General features: G+C 44.3%; 1 protein-coding gene across 1 annotated transcript in view; it reads right to left on the bottom strand.

The window, feature by feature from the left end:
* pcsk2 (proprotein convertase subtilisin/kexin type 2) overlaps nt 1-15656 on the bottom strand; it is a 77071-nt gene that overhangs the window by 31045 nt on the left and 30370 nt on the right. Inside the window, exons 4-5 of the mRNA XM_048536895.2 lie at nt 14702-14810; nt 13071-13108 (exon numbers count right to left, since the gene is read on the bottom strand). Coding sequence (XP_048392852.1) covers nt 13071-13108; nt 14702-14810 — 147 coding nt within the window. The remainder of the gene's footprint in view (nt 1-13070; nt 13109-14701; nt 14811-15656) is intronic.

Genomic DNA, 15656 nt, shown 5'->3' with positions numbered 1-15656 from the left:
AACTTTGCTTCTTTCCAGCTATAAGCTTGTGTGTAACATGATCTAGGTTCTTGCAGTTAGTGTATTAGTGTAATGTTTCCCCTACACTGCTCATCTTTTTGTTTCTTTTGTGTGGTATTTTTTACAATATTTAGATCCTGTACTTTGCATTAGATTGTTTTGTTTGCCCTTCCTAATTTTTTTTTCACCGATTATGTTGTTTTTGTTAGGCCTGGTTTATTTCTCAGCATTATGTGAACCCACAGCCATTCTTCTATTAGTGCCCCCCAGCTGAAAGCTCCAACACCAGAGCTGTATGTTGATATTTTTCTTGAGAGTAAGATTCCCCTCTCTCAGCAGGCGCGCTGTCTTGCAGAATCTCTAATGCCTCAAGCAACCTATTACAAATGCGACATCCAAACTCATCAGCTAGATGTCTCAGTTCAATCACATATTGAACAATTTTTGTCCTCTCCACTAAAGTTCTGAGGTGGAATGTATACCATTGGAACATTATTGGAATTGAATTTGGAATCCAATTGGAATGGAATATTAATACAAGTTTCAAAGTGTAATTTCAATGTCCTTAGAATTTCACCAGTTTGGCTTTCTTGATCCTCACTGGGTTAAAGGGTACATTACAACTTGTAGCTCTCTCACTCCAGCTCTGATAACATACTTGCTACTCCAATTGTTCAGGCTGTTTTTTTAAATTTAACTCTAGTTATTTCATAATTTTGCCTTGGGGACTGGAATCATTATATTGTGCGTTGTGAATCATTGTTGAGTATCATTTCCACTGAACTAGAAAATTCACAGTCAGTTTGACCAGTGCAGTGGTTTAACATTGCAAGACTACTGCTCTAATTCTTCCTTGCTGTTTATTACCATCACTGGCTCTCTTGCCACCTTGGAAATCTGTATAACTTCAGTTGGACAGTTCTGGCACCATACTTCACATAGAGGTGTTTCATAGCTTTTCCTTCTCAACTGCAAAGTACACATACCGGAGGTCACATGATTATGTCAGGTCACACCAAGTACAAAACTTACAAAAGGATTTGTCCAAATGGAATGTGTGTCAACAGGATTAAAAATACTTCCTCAAAGACCAATACATGATCTGGGCTTCACCTGATGAAGGAGCAGAGCTCTTCAGTGATTTCAAATAAACCTGTTAGATTATACCTTGGTGTCATGTGACTTCTGATTTAGACCAATACAATTATCTTCCTTTCTGATGTCCTGGTGACTCCTCCCCTTCTTGATGCAACAATACTGTCCCTATCCTTTCCACCACAATGATCATACCCTAGCCTACATTGGACATCTCCACCATCGATGACATGACCCTCCTCAAGATACAGAGGACTGTATCTACCTCCCATTTCTTCCTCCTTTATTCAAACTAACATGCATCCTCACTGACCATTCCAACCCAGCTGCAGGCTCCTTACCCTGTTGCTGGCCAGAGAACTCCGACAGAGCATTCCCTAACTTACAGGGAGCATAGACTGTCAATCACCCACTTACCAGGCCCACCTCTATCAATAATCAGGTACATGTTGTTGCTTGTTGCTTTGCTACTGTAATAAAGGCAGTAATCATTCATTAACCAGAACTTTAAAAATGTTTAAACTGAAATTGAGGCTTGTAGTGAAGGCTTGTTCAATACATCATAACTGGACTCGCACAATCACCGTGATAGTCTGAACATCAGCCATTTATGTGCAGCTAATTCTGTTCAAATATTTATAGGATCCTGTCAATCTTTAATTGCTAAAATTGATGTGTTGCATTTCGTTGAGGAAGCAGCGCTCCTTCGCATGTGAATTAAAGCAAATATTTCATAAATAAGACGGGCTGTGTCACAAATTCACCCACTATCATTAACTCAACCAGTTGTAAAATTCAATTGATTGGATCATCCAAATTTAATAGCTGATAATTTCCAGGGATCAGCTTGACTCCTCATCAATATTTTGCCTTGCAGTGGCACCTATGGTGGAACTAAGCCGAAAATGTGCAAAAGAGCAGAAGAGACAGGAGCAGGCTGAGGCCATCTGGCCCCTTGAGTTGACTTTCCCATTCAATACAACCAGAGACTATGTTCTACGCCCATTTCTATTTTCTGTCTGACCCTTATATTCCTCAATTCCTTGATCATCCAACATCCTATTGATCTTAGCCTTGAATCTACTCAATGGCTGGAAGTTGGGATTAGTGGAGATGGGTTGCCACAGACTTGATGGGCCAAACGGCCTCTTCTGTCTTGCATGACTACATGACTAAATACCCACATCATGTGGGGTAGGTTCTTCCATAGATTAGCAGCCTTCCGATTGCAGCAATGTCTCTTCATCTCAGTCCTACATAGCAAATCCCATATCTTGAGGTCATGAGCTGAACTTTCCTGATTGACTTACTACTTACCTGATTGAACATCATTGACTTTGATAAGGTAAATATTGATAGGTTGCTTCTGCCTCTGATCGGGGAGTCTAGAACATGGGAACGTTGTCTCAGGACGGAGATGAGGAAGGATTTCTTCCCAAAAAGGGGTTGTGAATTTTAGGAAATCTTCACCACAGAGGGCTGTGGCTGCCCCATCGTTGAAGATGACTTAAGGGCAGGAAAGACAGATTTTGGCTTCTCAAGGAATCGAAGGATACAGGGAAAGCACAGGAAAGTGCAGTTGAGGTCCAACTTCAGCTACAGTTATATAGAATGGCAGGGAAGCTCAATGAGTAGAATGGTCTACATTTGCACCAATGTGTTTGAATTATTGGAGGTTGGGCTTGGTGTGAGCAGGTGGCTCAGAAAAATTGTGCCTGAAAATAACTCAATTCAAGAGGGCATGGGATGATCATTTCAATAGAAATGGTGGAGAGGCCTTATTTCTGAACCAGGAGGTTTGGGTTCAAATCCTTCCTGCTTTGGAGATGTGTCATAATGCATCTGAAAAAGTTGATTAGAAAATATCTGGAAATGCAACACATGATATAGGAGACTAGCACTAGGGGATAGAACCAGTCAAAGCACAATGGGTTGAATGGCCGCCTTCTGTACCATAACTATTCTGTGGCTCTGTGAGTGCAGGCCTGGAGCTAACTCGCTGATGTTTTCTTACCAATGTCAACAGGGTTCTCACTGTAGCTCGGTGAGTGAGGTTAGAAGGGCGAAGCTGTGTGAAGACATTGAAGAAGAGTTCACAAATCTTACATTTACGAGGTGGGGTGGGAGCATCAATAAGAGGCTATCATCGTATCTGGTCCTGGCTCAACAGAGCGGTCTCCCTGCCAACCCAGTCTAAATCCTGCTTACTTAAAGACCGTGTTAGTGCCCATATTGTAGAATTACCCCAGCAGTATCCACTTCACCCATTATCACTGTCACTCTGTGCAGGTTCAGGAATCTCAGCTGCTCCCATCATCGGGATCTTAAAGCCAGTGGGAACAGCCAGCCGTCTGATCCATTGTTTTAGGTTCACCAGCTGGAGATGGAAGAGGGTAAAAGGACCTCTCAGCATCTGCCAGGCTCTCCAAGAATTTTATGCATTTCCATGAGATATGCAATTCTGGGGAAGAAAATCACAAATATTAATTCGCAAACTGCGAAATAGAAATCTCGGGGAATTGAACCAATTTTCTTTCTGAAATAACTTAGCCAAGATTGAAAAGAAATCTGCTTGTTGAATTAACCTGTTCAGTCATTCTGCGGTGGTAGCCATTCAGCTAGCTGCACATCTGCCTACAATTTGCTGCCGATTTATAGCCAGGATGAGAGATGCTCTAGTGATGAAAACAAAAAAAAAAGCTGGAAATCACAGCAGGTCAGGCAGCATCCTTGGAGAGACAGCAAACTAATGCTTTGAGTCTAGATGACTCTTCATCAGAGATGGTCCAGTGGTTCTGGGAGATCTTGACATTGCCTTAATGTCATGACTGTCCTTCACAGATTTGTGAACCTTGTGAACATTGGGACAGTTTGAGCAAATCAGCCTATTTTCTGCATTACAGCCTGCGAATATTTAAGTTGTTGTTTTGTTAATTCTTTGTTGGACAGGCAGATATGGGTGATGGAGGGCCCCTGTGGGTACTGTTAAGAAATCATGACTGAAGGGACTGAGTGGCCTTTCCCATTCCTAAGCGTGGACCAAAACCGTTGTGAACCTTCTTCCACGTTTGTTCCCTCAGTTTGTCATCAGGCCATGGTTTCAATGCAAGTTGGGTTGGTGTTTTTGTTTCGGATGTTGAGCGGAACTACTTTGACGTTTCTGCTTCTTTTGGTCTCCCTCAACAACAATGCACATAGACTTCATAATCTAGTGTTCCCCAGTTCCCCAACCCTGCCCATCAGGGCATTCAGTCTGATTCATTAAGCTTTTATTACAAGAAGGATTCTTTTCAGCTACAGCATTGATGAGTTTTAATCTGACGAGACACCAGATGAGTCAGCTGTCACAGTGACATAGCCAGGGCCTGAAGGAGTTTTCACCCTGTGATCAAATTAACAGGCATGTCACCGCCTGCTTCTAACAATCCCTGATTTAGCCTGCCTTTATTTTCTAGCACTTTGTCAAAGTACAAAGTGAAATTCGAAAGAAAGACGTACATTCAATCAGCCTCACTCTGTTCAGTGTCAAAACAATGAAACAGAAACCATCCTGAATAACTCATTTTTTTTGGCAATTGCTGTCACAAGAAAGTCTTTGGAATATATATTATATCAGGGAATCAAGCACAGTGTTGAGGGTGGGGAAATAATTGGTCCAAAGCACTGACAATGGGTCATGGTGTGCAGTTGCAGGACAGCTAGTCATCCTTACACATTTAAGTTTTGAATATCTTGCACACCAAGTTTTTGGAAGCATTGGCATGTAAGAAGGGAAACTAGACAGCTAGGCTATTTAATGGACAGTGCAAACCACTATGTATTCCTTAACCAATTAAAGTGATGGATTGCAAAATGAACAAGACAAAGACTGAAAGGAAGTGCAAACTAGAGCAAACCTTGGATCAGGTACAGAAGAAGACATGAAGTGTGTAATAGAACGATTGATTAAGAGAGGGAGAAAAGGAACAGAAGGAAAATGTATGTAGAAAAAGTGAAATCTTAATATTGATTAAAATCAGAAGGACTGAGGCTGCATGTTTTTGATATTGCAATATTGCATTAGGATGAAAAATATGTAATTTTATATATAGGTAAAATATTATTTCTAAAGTTTGGATTTCAATATAGTGACATAAGGGTGTTGATTACTTCTGAGAAGAGCTACTTCCAGTAAAAAAAATTAGGGCAGGCAATCCTTCCAGGCCAATGATCTAATCTAGCCTGTATCAGAGAGCACATCTGTTGGACTGGGATGGATAAGGTCAGAAGTCACTTGACACCAGGTTATAGTCCAACGCGTTAATTTGAAATCACAAGCTCTGGGAAAGCTGACCCTTCATCAGGTGATGTGAGAGAGAATTCTGTGCCTGAATGTTTCTCTTTCACTTCATCTGATGCAGGGGCAGCACTTCAAAGCCTTATGATTTCAAATAAACCTGACGGACTATAACCTGGCGTCATGTGACCTTTGCCTGTATCAGAGAACAGGCCTGATGTGGAGATGCTGGAGCAGGATGGACAAAGTCAGAAGCCAGATGGCACCAGGTTATACACCAATAGGTTTATTTGAAATTGCAAGCTTTTGGAGCACTGTTCCTTCATTGGGTGATGTCATGTAAGAAGAATCCACAGTTCATAAGACAGAAACTGAGTGATCAATTAAGTTGAACTTCCAGTCATGATATAAAGGTTACAGATACTGTTGGGAAATAAATTGCAAACATTGTTTTGCTGTCTGCTTCAGGATCTTTCTAAAGTGTCTTCTAGATCTCGTTTCCTTGGTTTTTTTATTTGTTTTTTGTCCTACTTGTTTTCATCCATTGTGTAATTGATTTCTGTTTTGTTGTTAAGAAACTGCTACATCATGATCTGGAAGTTTTGGAACATGACGGTTCGATCACATCCGTCATACAGAAACAAGGCAATGGTTTCAGTTGATTTGACTTCACATTTCACACGTACCTCCTCTGTCTCTATTTAAATAAACCTTTCAGCAAGTCTTTTTATCAAGAACTTAAAGTAGACCCAGCCCCTTCATTACTAAACCATTACTGAACTACCTGCTCTGGGAATAGTCCACCATATTCACTCTACCTATGTGACTCACATTTTCACACAGCGATTACGTCTTCTCAGAGCTCCCTGTTTCAAACAAAATAATCCCAGCCTATCCAATGTTTCCTAAGCATTAAAATCCTTTACTCCTGGGTGGGAACTCTGCAGTAAGTAACTCACCTCCTGACTCCCCAAACCCAGTCCACCATCTACAAGACACAACCAGGAGTGTGACGGAAAACGCCCTACTTGACTGGATGGGTGCAGCTCCAACAACACTCAGGATACTTGACACCATCCAGGAAAAAGCATCAAGCCTGATCGGAACTCCATCCACAACCTTCAACATTCAGCTGCCCGCTCCCATGACCGATGCTCAGTAGTAGCAGTGCGCACTATCTACAGGATGCACTCATCAAGTCTCCCTCAGTTTTCCAAACCATAGAATCATAGACATGCAATATTTAAGAGGTCCTTTACTACTACCAGCACTAGTCCCACTTTCCCCTTCTACATCCATAGCCTTGAATGTTATGACACTTCAGGTGCCGATCCAGGTACATGTGAAAGATTGTGAAGTTTCTTGCCTCCACTACCCTCCAAGGCAGTGCATCCAGATCCTGCCACTTTCTGGATGAAGAGGTTTTTTTTTCCTCAAATCCCCTCTAAACCTCTTGCTTCTCACTTTAAAATTATGCCCTCTTGTTACTGAATCTTCGATTAAGGGGAATAGCTGCTTTCTATACACTGTGTTCATGCCCCTCATCATCTTATATGCCTCAAATTGGTCCCTGTATCCCTCTCAGCCTTCTCTGCTCAAAAGTAATCTGTGCTTATCCAGCATATTTTCACAGCTGAAAGGCTCCAGCCCATCTGCACCCCCTCCTGTGCTATCACATCTTTCCAACAGCATGGAGACCAGTGCCGCACACAGTACTCCAGCTGTGTTCTATCTAACCAAAATCCTGTACAACTGCAATGTAATAATAAAATGTGAGGCTGGATGAACACAGCAAGCCCAGCAGCATCTCAGGAGCACAAAAGCTGACGTTTTGGGCCTAGACCCTGCTCTGATGAAGGGTCTAGGCCCGAAAAGTCAGCTTTTGTGCTCCTGAAATGCTGCTGGGCCTGCTGTGTTCATCCAGCCTCACATTTTATTATCTTGGATTCTCCAGCATCTGCAGTTCCCATTATCACTGATACAACTGCAATGTAACCTCCCTGTGCTTTCATCTAAGATTTTTCTATTCACTTGTGGGATGTGGGCATAACTGGCTGGACATAATTTTCTTTTGTTTGTCCTTGAGAAGGTGGTGGTGAGCTGCTTTCTTGAATCACTGCAGATCATGTGCTGTAGGTAGACCACAGTACCCTTAGGGAGGGAATTCCAGGATATTGACCCAGTGACAGTGAAGGAACGGCAATATATTTTGAAGTCAGGATGGTGAGTGGCTTGAAGGGGAACATGCAAGGGGTGGTGTTCCCATGTATCTGCTGCTCTTGTTATTCTAGATGGAAGTGGTGTGGGTTTGGAAGGTGCCATCGGAGGATTTTTAGCAAATTTCTGCAGTGCATCTTGTTGTTAGTACACACTGCTGCTATTGAGCGTTGGTGGTGGAGGGAGTAGATGTTTATGGATGTGGTGCCAGTCAAGTGGGCTGCTTTGTCCTGGATGGTACATAGAACATAGAACATTACAGCACAGTACAGGACCTTCAGCCCTCGATGTTGTGCCAACTTGTCATACCGTTCTGAAGCCCATCTAACCTATACTATTCCATGTACGCCCATATGCTTATCCAATGACGACTTAAATGTACCTAAAGTTGGCAAATCTACTACCGTTACTGGCAAAGCATTCCATTCCCTTACTACTCTCTGAGTAAAGAAATGGTGGCAAACTTCTTGAGTGTTGGAGCTGCACCCATCCAGGCAAGTGGGGAGTATTCCATCACACTCCTGACTTGTGCCTTGTAGATGGTGGGCAGGCTTTGGGGAGTCAGGAGGGGAGTTACTTGCCGCAGTGTTCCTAGGTTCTGACTTGCTCTCATAGCCACTCTGTTAATATAGTGAGTTCAGTCAAGTTTCTGGCCAATGGTAACCCAAGGATGTTGATAGTGAGGGATTCAGTGATGGTAACACTATTAAATGTTGAGGAGCAGTGGTTAGATTGTCTCTTTTTGGAGATGGTCATAGCCTGGGATCTGTGTGGCACAAATGTTACCTGTCACTTGTCAGCCCAAGCCTGGATATTGTCCAGATCTTGCTGTGTTTGATCACGGACCGCTTCAGTGTCTGAGGAGCTGTTTTAGTGCTGAACACTGTGCAATCATTGGTGAACATCCCCATTTATGACCTTATGATGGAGGGAAGGTCATTGATGAAGCAGCTGAAGATACTTAGGCCTAGAACACTACCCTGAGGAACTCTGGCAGAGATGTCCTAGAACTGAGATGGCCTCTGATAATCACAAGTATCTTCCTATGTGCCAGGTTTGACACCAACCAGTGGAGAGTTTGCCTCCTGATAATCATTGATACCAGTTTTATTGGGATCCTTGATGTCATACTCCATCAAATGTAGCATTGCTGTCAAGGGTTGTAGCTCACATCTCACCTCTGGCATTCAACTCTTTTGTCCATATTTGAACAAAGGCTGCAATTAGGTCAGGAATTGGACAGCCCTGGCAGAACCCAAACTGGGCATCACTGAGCAGGTCATTGCTGACCAGGTGCTGCTTGATAGCTCTGTTACTGACACCTTCCATCACTTTACTGATGATTGAGAGTAGACTAATGGTATGATAATTGGTCGGGTTGAATCTGTCCAGCTTTTTGTGCACAGGACATACCTGAGCAATTTTCCACATTATCGAGTAGATACCAGTATTATAACTGAACTGGTACAGCTTGGCTAGAGAAGCGGCAAGTTCTGGAGCTCAAGTCTTCAGTACAGTTGCCGGAATGTTATCAGGGCTCATAGTCTCTGGAATATCTAGTGCCTCCAAACTTTTCCTGGTATCATGTGGAGTGAATTAAATTGGCTGAAGACTGGTATCTGTAATGCTGGGACCACTGGAGGAGACTGAGATGGATCATCTGCTCAGCACTTCTGGCTGAAGATTGCTGCAAATGCTTCAGCCTCATCTTGCACAAATGAGCTGGGCTCTGCCATCATTGGATGATGGGGATATCTGTGGGGCATCTGCCTCCAGTGAGATGTTTAATTGTTCACCACCATTCACAACATGATGTGGCAGGACTGCAGAGCTTAGATCTGATCTGTTGGCTGTGGGATCATCATTTAGCTCTGTCTGTTACTTGCTGCTTTCGCTGTTTGGCGTGCCAGTCCTGTTTGGTAGTTTCACCAGGTTGACATCTCATCTTCAGTAAGCCTGGTGCTGCTCCTGTCAGGCCCTCCTGCACTCTTCATTGAATCAGGGATGATCCCCTGGCTTGATGGCAATGGTTGAGTAGGGGATATGCCGGGCCATGAGGTTACAGATTGTGCTGGAGTATAGTTCTGCTGCTGTTGATGGCCCACAGAGCATCATGGATCCCCAGCCTTGGGCTGCTAGATCTGTGCGATGTCTGTCCCATTTAACACAGTGATAGTGCTACACAACACAATGGAGGTTGTTCTCAGTATGAAGGCAGTACTTCCTCTCCACTAGGACTGTGCGATGGTCACTCTTACCGATTCTGTCATGGGCAAATGTGACTGCAGCTGGCAAATTGGTAAGGGTGAGGTCAGGTATGTTTTTCCCTCTTGTTGGTACCCTCACCACCTGCTACAGACCCAGTCTAGCAGCGAAGTCCCCAGCCCAACCATCCCTTCCTCCCACCTCAAGCCGCACCTCCATTTCCTACCTACCACCTCACCCGCCTCCTTGACCTGTCCGTCTTCCCTGGACTGACCTATCCCCTCCCTACCTCCTCAATATACTCTCCTCTCTACCTATCTTGTTTACTCTCCATCTTCGGTCCGCCTCCCCCTCTCTCCCTATTTATTCCAGTTCCCTCTCCCCATCCCCCTCTCTGATGAAGGGTCTAGGCCCGAAACGTCAGCTTTTGTGCTCCTGAGATGCTGCTTGGCCTGCTGTGTTCATCCAGCTCCACACTTAGTTATCATTTAGGACCTGGCCAGCTCGATCAGTACTACAGCTGCCGAGCCACACTTGGTGTTGAAATCCCTCACGCAGATCACATTTTGCGCTTCTGTCACAGCCAAGGGAGAATGGTACTTTGTAATCAGCAGGAGGTTTCCTTGCTCTGTTTAACCTGAAGACATGAGGCTTGATGGGGCCTAATCAATGTTGAGGACACCCAGGGCACCTCCCTCCTGTCTGTATACCACATTGCCACCACCTCTGCTGGGTCTGTCCTGCCTGTGGGACAGGAAATATGCAGGTATGATGATGGTGGTGTCTGGGACATTGTCTGTAAAGTATGATTCTGTGAGTATGACTACGTCAGGCTGCTGCTTGACTCGTCTGTGAGACAACTCTCCCAGTTTTGGTACTAACCCCCAGATGTTAGTAAGGTCAACATGGGGCTGTTTCTGCAAGTAGTCTTTTCTAGTTCCTAGTTCAATGCCAGCTGGTCCAAATAGTTTTCTTTCTTTGTTGAGACATGATAAAGACAAGCATCCTGAGTGCCTTCTTAACCACCCTCTTAACTTGTCCTGCTACCTTCAGGGATCTGTGGACAAACATCCCAGGATCCCTCTGTTCCTTGAGCTTTCTAGTGTCCTGCCATTCACTGAGTATTCCTTTGTCTTGTTCCCTCTTCCAAAATGCATCACCTCACACTTGTTAGGGTTAAATTCCCTGCCACTGATGTGCCCATCTGACCAATCCCCTTATTGTCATTCTGTAACCAACACCTTCCTCCTCTCTGTCAACCACCCAGCCTTTCTGTGTGTCATCCACAAATTTAATTATCAGCGCCCCCACATTCTCATCTCCATCATTTATGAATATCACAAGCTATAAGGAAGCCAGCAATAATCGCTGTGGTACACCACTGCATAATTGGATTCCAGCCACATAAGCAACCTTCTCCAACCACACTCTACACTGCCCCTTGACCACTACCATCCAGAAGGACATACACACGGAACATCTCCATCTGCGGGTTCCCTCCACGACCCTCACCATCCTGACTTGGAAATATATCACCGTTCCATCACTGTCGCTGGGTCACAATCCTGGAACTCCTATCATAAGAGCACAACATGGATGGTAGTAGTTTAGGAAGGCAGCTCACCACCAACTTCTCCAGGGTAACAACGCCAGCCCAGCCAATGATGCCCACATCCCGTGAATGAAGAAAAGAAAATTCACATTAGGCTCCTGTTTTCTCTCTCAAGTGTGATCTCATTTTTCCCGTGATCTGGTGACCAGGACTGTGTGTGTCTCCATCACTACTTATGGGGCTCATACGAATAACTGTGGGGCCCTGGGTAGTGTTGTCGAATAGGGAGGCCTAGGGGGTTCAGGTACATCTTTGAAATTTGTGTCACAGGTAGACAGGGTGGTTAAGAAGGTGTTTAGCGTGCTTGCCTTCATTGCTCGGTCCTTTGAGTTTAGGAGTTGGGAAGTCATGTTGAGATTGCACAGGACATTGGTGAGGCCTCTTCTGGAATGCCACGTCCAGTCCTGGTTGCCAAGTTAAAGCAAGGATATTAAGCTGTTGAGGGTTCAGAAAAGATTTACCGGGCTGCTGCCGGGAATGGGGGGTTTGAGTTATAAGGAGAGGCTGCGACCCTTTTTTCTCTGGAACGTAGGAAGTTGAGGAGCGACCTTATAGAGGTTTATAGAATCATGAGGGGCTTAGATACAGAATAACAACAGTCTTTTCCAAAACTGGGGGGTGTATTTTCAAGGTGAGAGGAGAAAGATTTTAAAAAGGACATGAGGGGCAACTTTTTTTACACAGAGAGTGATTCATGTGCAGAATGAACTGCCAGAGGAAGTGGTGGATGTGGGTACAGTTACAACATTTAAATGACATTTGGATAAGTACATGAATAGAAACATTTGGAGGGGTATGGACCAAATATGCATTACTTTGGTCACCTTGAACTAGTTGGATTGATAGAGCATCGAACATAGAACACTACAGTGCAGTACAGCCCCTTTGGCCCTCAATGTTGTACTGCCCTGTGAAACCAAACTGAAGCCCACCTAACCTACACTATTCCATTATTATCCATTGTTTGTCTTCAAACTTGGGTGAATGGCTGACTGATTATCTCCTATTGAAAGGCAGCCACAGATTTGGGTCAGTTTCCATGCTGTATGGCTCTATGATTTAATTCTGATGTGTTCGTCTGGACTAAAACGCGCATTGTGTAAGGATTCATGTGTTGTTGACATCCTTGTATCAAAATGACCATGTGTCAAGTATAGAGATAACGAGGTGTAGAGCTGGATGAACACAGCAGGCCAAGCAGCATCAGAGGAGCAGGAAAACTGACGTTTCGGGCCTAGACCCTTCTTCAGAAATGCCCCTCTCGTCCTCCTGCTCCTCTGATGCTGCCTGGCCTGCTGTGTTCATCCAGCTCTACACCTTGTTATCTCAGATTCTCCAGAATCTGCAGCTCCGACTATCTCGTGTCTTAAGTGTAGCTGTTGTCATGAACCTGAACCTGGATTGTATAATCAGTCACATCTTCGGTGACAAATGGTACAGTTCCATCGATCTGCAGTCCTTCCTTTTTAAAAACGTATTACACCCCGATGAAAGTTTAGGAATTCTGCCAGTTTGCTGCTTCCGTTCATTTGGTATTCAAAGAAGCATCTGCTTGCAGTCTGCAGGCAATCAATTATTATCTTTTATTGCTCGTAATGTCGATCAACACTTCCACCACTTCCATCAAAATAAATCACATGCAAGAAAAATCTGCTGTATACTTACATAGTTTTCCGCAAGGTCAGGGTGCAAGTAATCAATGCCTGCATTAAAATAATAAGGAGGTTACAATAAATGGAATTTAAATGTGTAAAGGAAGCAGTGAGAAGCAGCATTAGAATTATCTGGGATAAAAAGCATTTGCACAGTTATGGTGAAAGCTGGGGCCCAGGATGCACTGCCTGGGAAGGTGATGGAGGCAGGGGCCACTGAAACTTTAAAAAGTACTCAGATGAGCACTTGAAATGTCATAAATTTCAAAGCTACGGGGTGATATAGACTTGACGGGCCAAAGGGCCTCTTCTGTACTGTATGATACTCTGATTCCATGGCCAAGGATGCTGGAAATGTGAAACAAACACAGCGAATGCTGTAGAAACTCAATAGGTCTGGCAGCATCTGCGGAGAGGAGAACGAAATTTATCATTTCACATTCAATATGAGTCTTCTTCAGAACAGTTGTATCACTTTAGTGACATCCATTATCCAATTACATAGTGTTAACATAGAACAGAGAATGGCGGATGCTGGAAATTTGAATCAAAAACAGAAATTACTGGAGGAAACGAATAGGTCTGGCAACATCTGTGGAGAGAGAAGCAGAGTTAACATTTCAAGGCAGGTGACTCTTCACCGAGGTCTCTATTGCTTTTCAGCTTTGATGAAATGGTCAACATGCTGACATTTTCTTTTCAAGAAGTCACCTCTAAGAACAGTAATGCCAGACTCAAAATGTTAACCCTGTTTTACTCTCCACAGATGCTATCAGACTTGCTGCGCTTGTCCAGCATTCCCTCTGTTTGTTCAGTTATGATTTAAAATTCTTACATGCAGCCCATCAAGTCCACACCAACCATCCAAACAGAATCCCAACCAGACCCACTCCCCTACCCTCTTTCTGTAACCCCATGTTTCCCATGGCTAAAACATTTGACTGAGCACATCTGGACACTATGGGTAACGTAGCATGCACATCTTTGGACTGTGAGAGGTAACTGGAGCGAACCCACACAGACACAAGGAGGATTTGCAGATTACACACAGACAGTCACCCACGGCTGGAATTGAACCCAGGTCCTTGGTGCTGCGGGGGCCAGCGGTGCTGACCACTGAGCCACTGTGCTGCCCCAGAATCTGCTGAGTGTCAGTGCAACAATTCCTTCAGCAGCAAATACATCAATCAATATTGTTAAGTCTAAACACAAGTGTTGTGTGTTTAGTGGGCAATTATAACTGGGGAAAGGTATTTAATGTAATGAAATGTGAGTCTGGATGAACACAGCAGGCCAAGCAGCATCTCAGGAGCACAAAAGCTAACGTTTTGGGCCTAGACCCTTCATCAGAGAGGGGGATGGGGTGAGGGTTCTGGAATAAACCCTCACCCCATCCCCCTCTCTGATGAAGGGTCTAGGCCCGAAACGTTAGCTTTTGTGCTCCTGACATGCTGCTGGGCCTGCTGTGTTCATCCAGCCTCACATTTCATTATCTTGGATTCTCCAGCATCTGCAGTTCCCATTATCTCTCAAAGGTATTTAATGTATTTTTTTCCTTCCGAGAAATGCATTATCCATTAAAAGAAACAGAGCAGCACATGAGCAGCTCATTGTCAAGAGCAGCGATATGTCATTATCTCTTACCGTCGTCCATGATAGCGATGGTTACTCCTTTTCCAGTATATCCCAACTCCCAAGCTTCAGCCACATTCAGGTCTAAGCCAGGAGTTCCATCAGCTTGCCCTGTGTTGACCTGTTTCAGCAGGAAAAGATGCACCCATTTCTTTCTCAAATCTCAATCACGACTTCAGCCCTCCCTGTCCAACAAAAATGGAGGTTGGGGGGGGGGGGGCGGGCGGTGTTGGGTGTGAGGTGAGGGGGTAAACGTAGGGCCTGGGAAAGCCCACAGAGACATAGCCCCCAAATCCCCAGCAAATGAAGGCTTCTGGGCATCTCTTTCCAGGAGAGCGATGGTAGCTCAAACATGGAGTAGATTCAAGGCAGAAATCAAAAGATTAAATCAAGAAATAGATTCCTGGATATTAAAGATTTTAAAGATGCAGTGCAGGAATGTGGCAGGGTAAGAGAACTGTGGTCTGGTTGTATGGCCCAGTAACACTGAAGAACTGAATAGCCTGCTTTATTCCTGTATTTCAAAGTCCTCACTGCAGGCAGGTGGTCCTCATGAATATTAGCACCAGGACTGTCTTGTCCTGGCATTGCTGTGATTGAAGCAAGACTCAGTTGAAGCAGGTGCTGTCTCAGGGATGACAGCAGCAAACTGGGAGGGTTACTGGGATCAGGATTAGAAGAATACAAAGGGAACCCCAGCCTTTCCTGTTTTCCCACCTTTGCTCCATTTTGCATCTCATTTACCTGAATGTCAGGGACCTCCTCTTCGAGGCCCCACTGAGACCTCTGCCCATTCCCTTTCTGGCCCTGAGCCCGAGAGTTCAAACAGTTCCTCTGTCAGGCAACTGTGTTTGCTCATGATTCCGTAAAAGCAAAACCCAATCCCTCTTTCCCAGAATGAGAGGTGATCATGTTGATCTTGAAGGGACTTGACAAGGAGGATGCTGAAAGGATATGAGTGTTCTTG

Source organism: Stegostoma tigrinum, chromosome 9 (assembly GCF_030684315.1).
Source record: "Stegostoma tigrinum isolate sSteTig4 chromosome 9, sSteTig4.hap1, whole genome shotgun sequence".
Classification (NCBI taxonomy): domain Eukaryota; kingdom Metazoa; phylum Chordata; class Chondrichthyes; order Orectolobiformes; family Stegostomatidae; genus Stegostoma; species Stegostoma tigrinum.
This window is presented reverse-complemented; position numbering and strand designations above follow the sequence as displayed.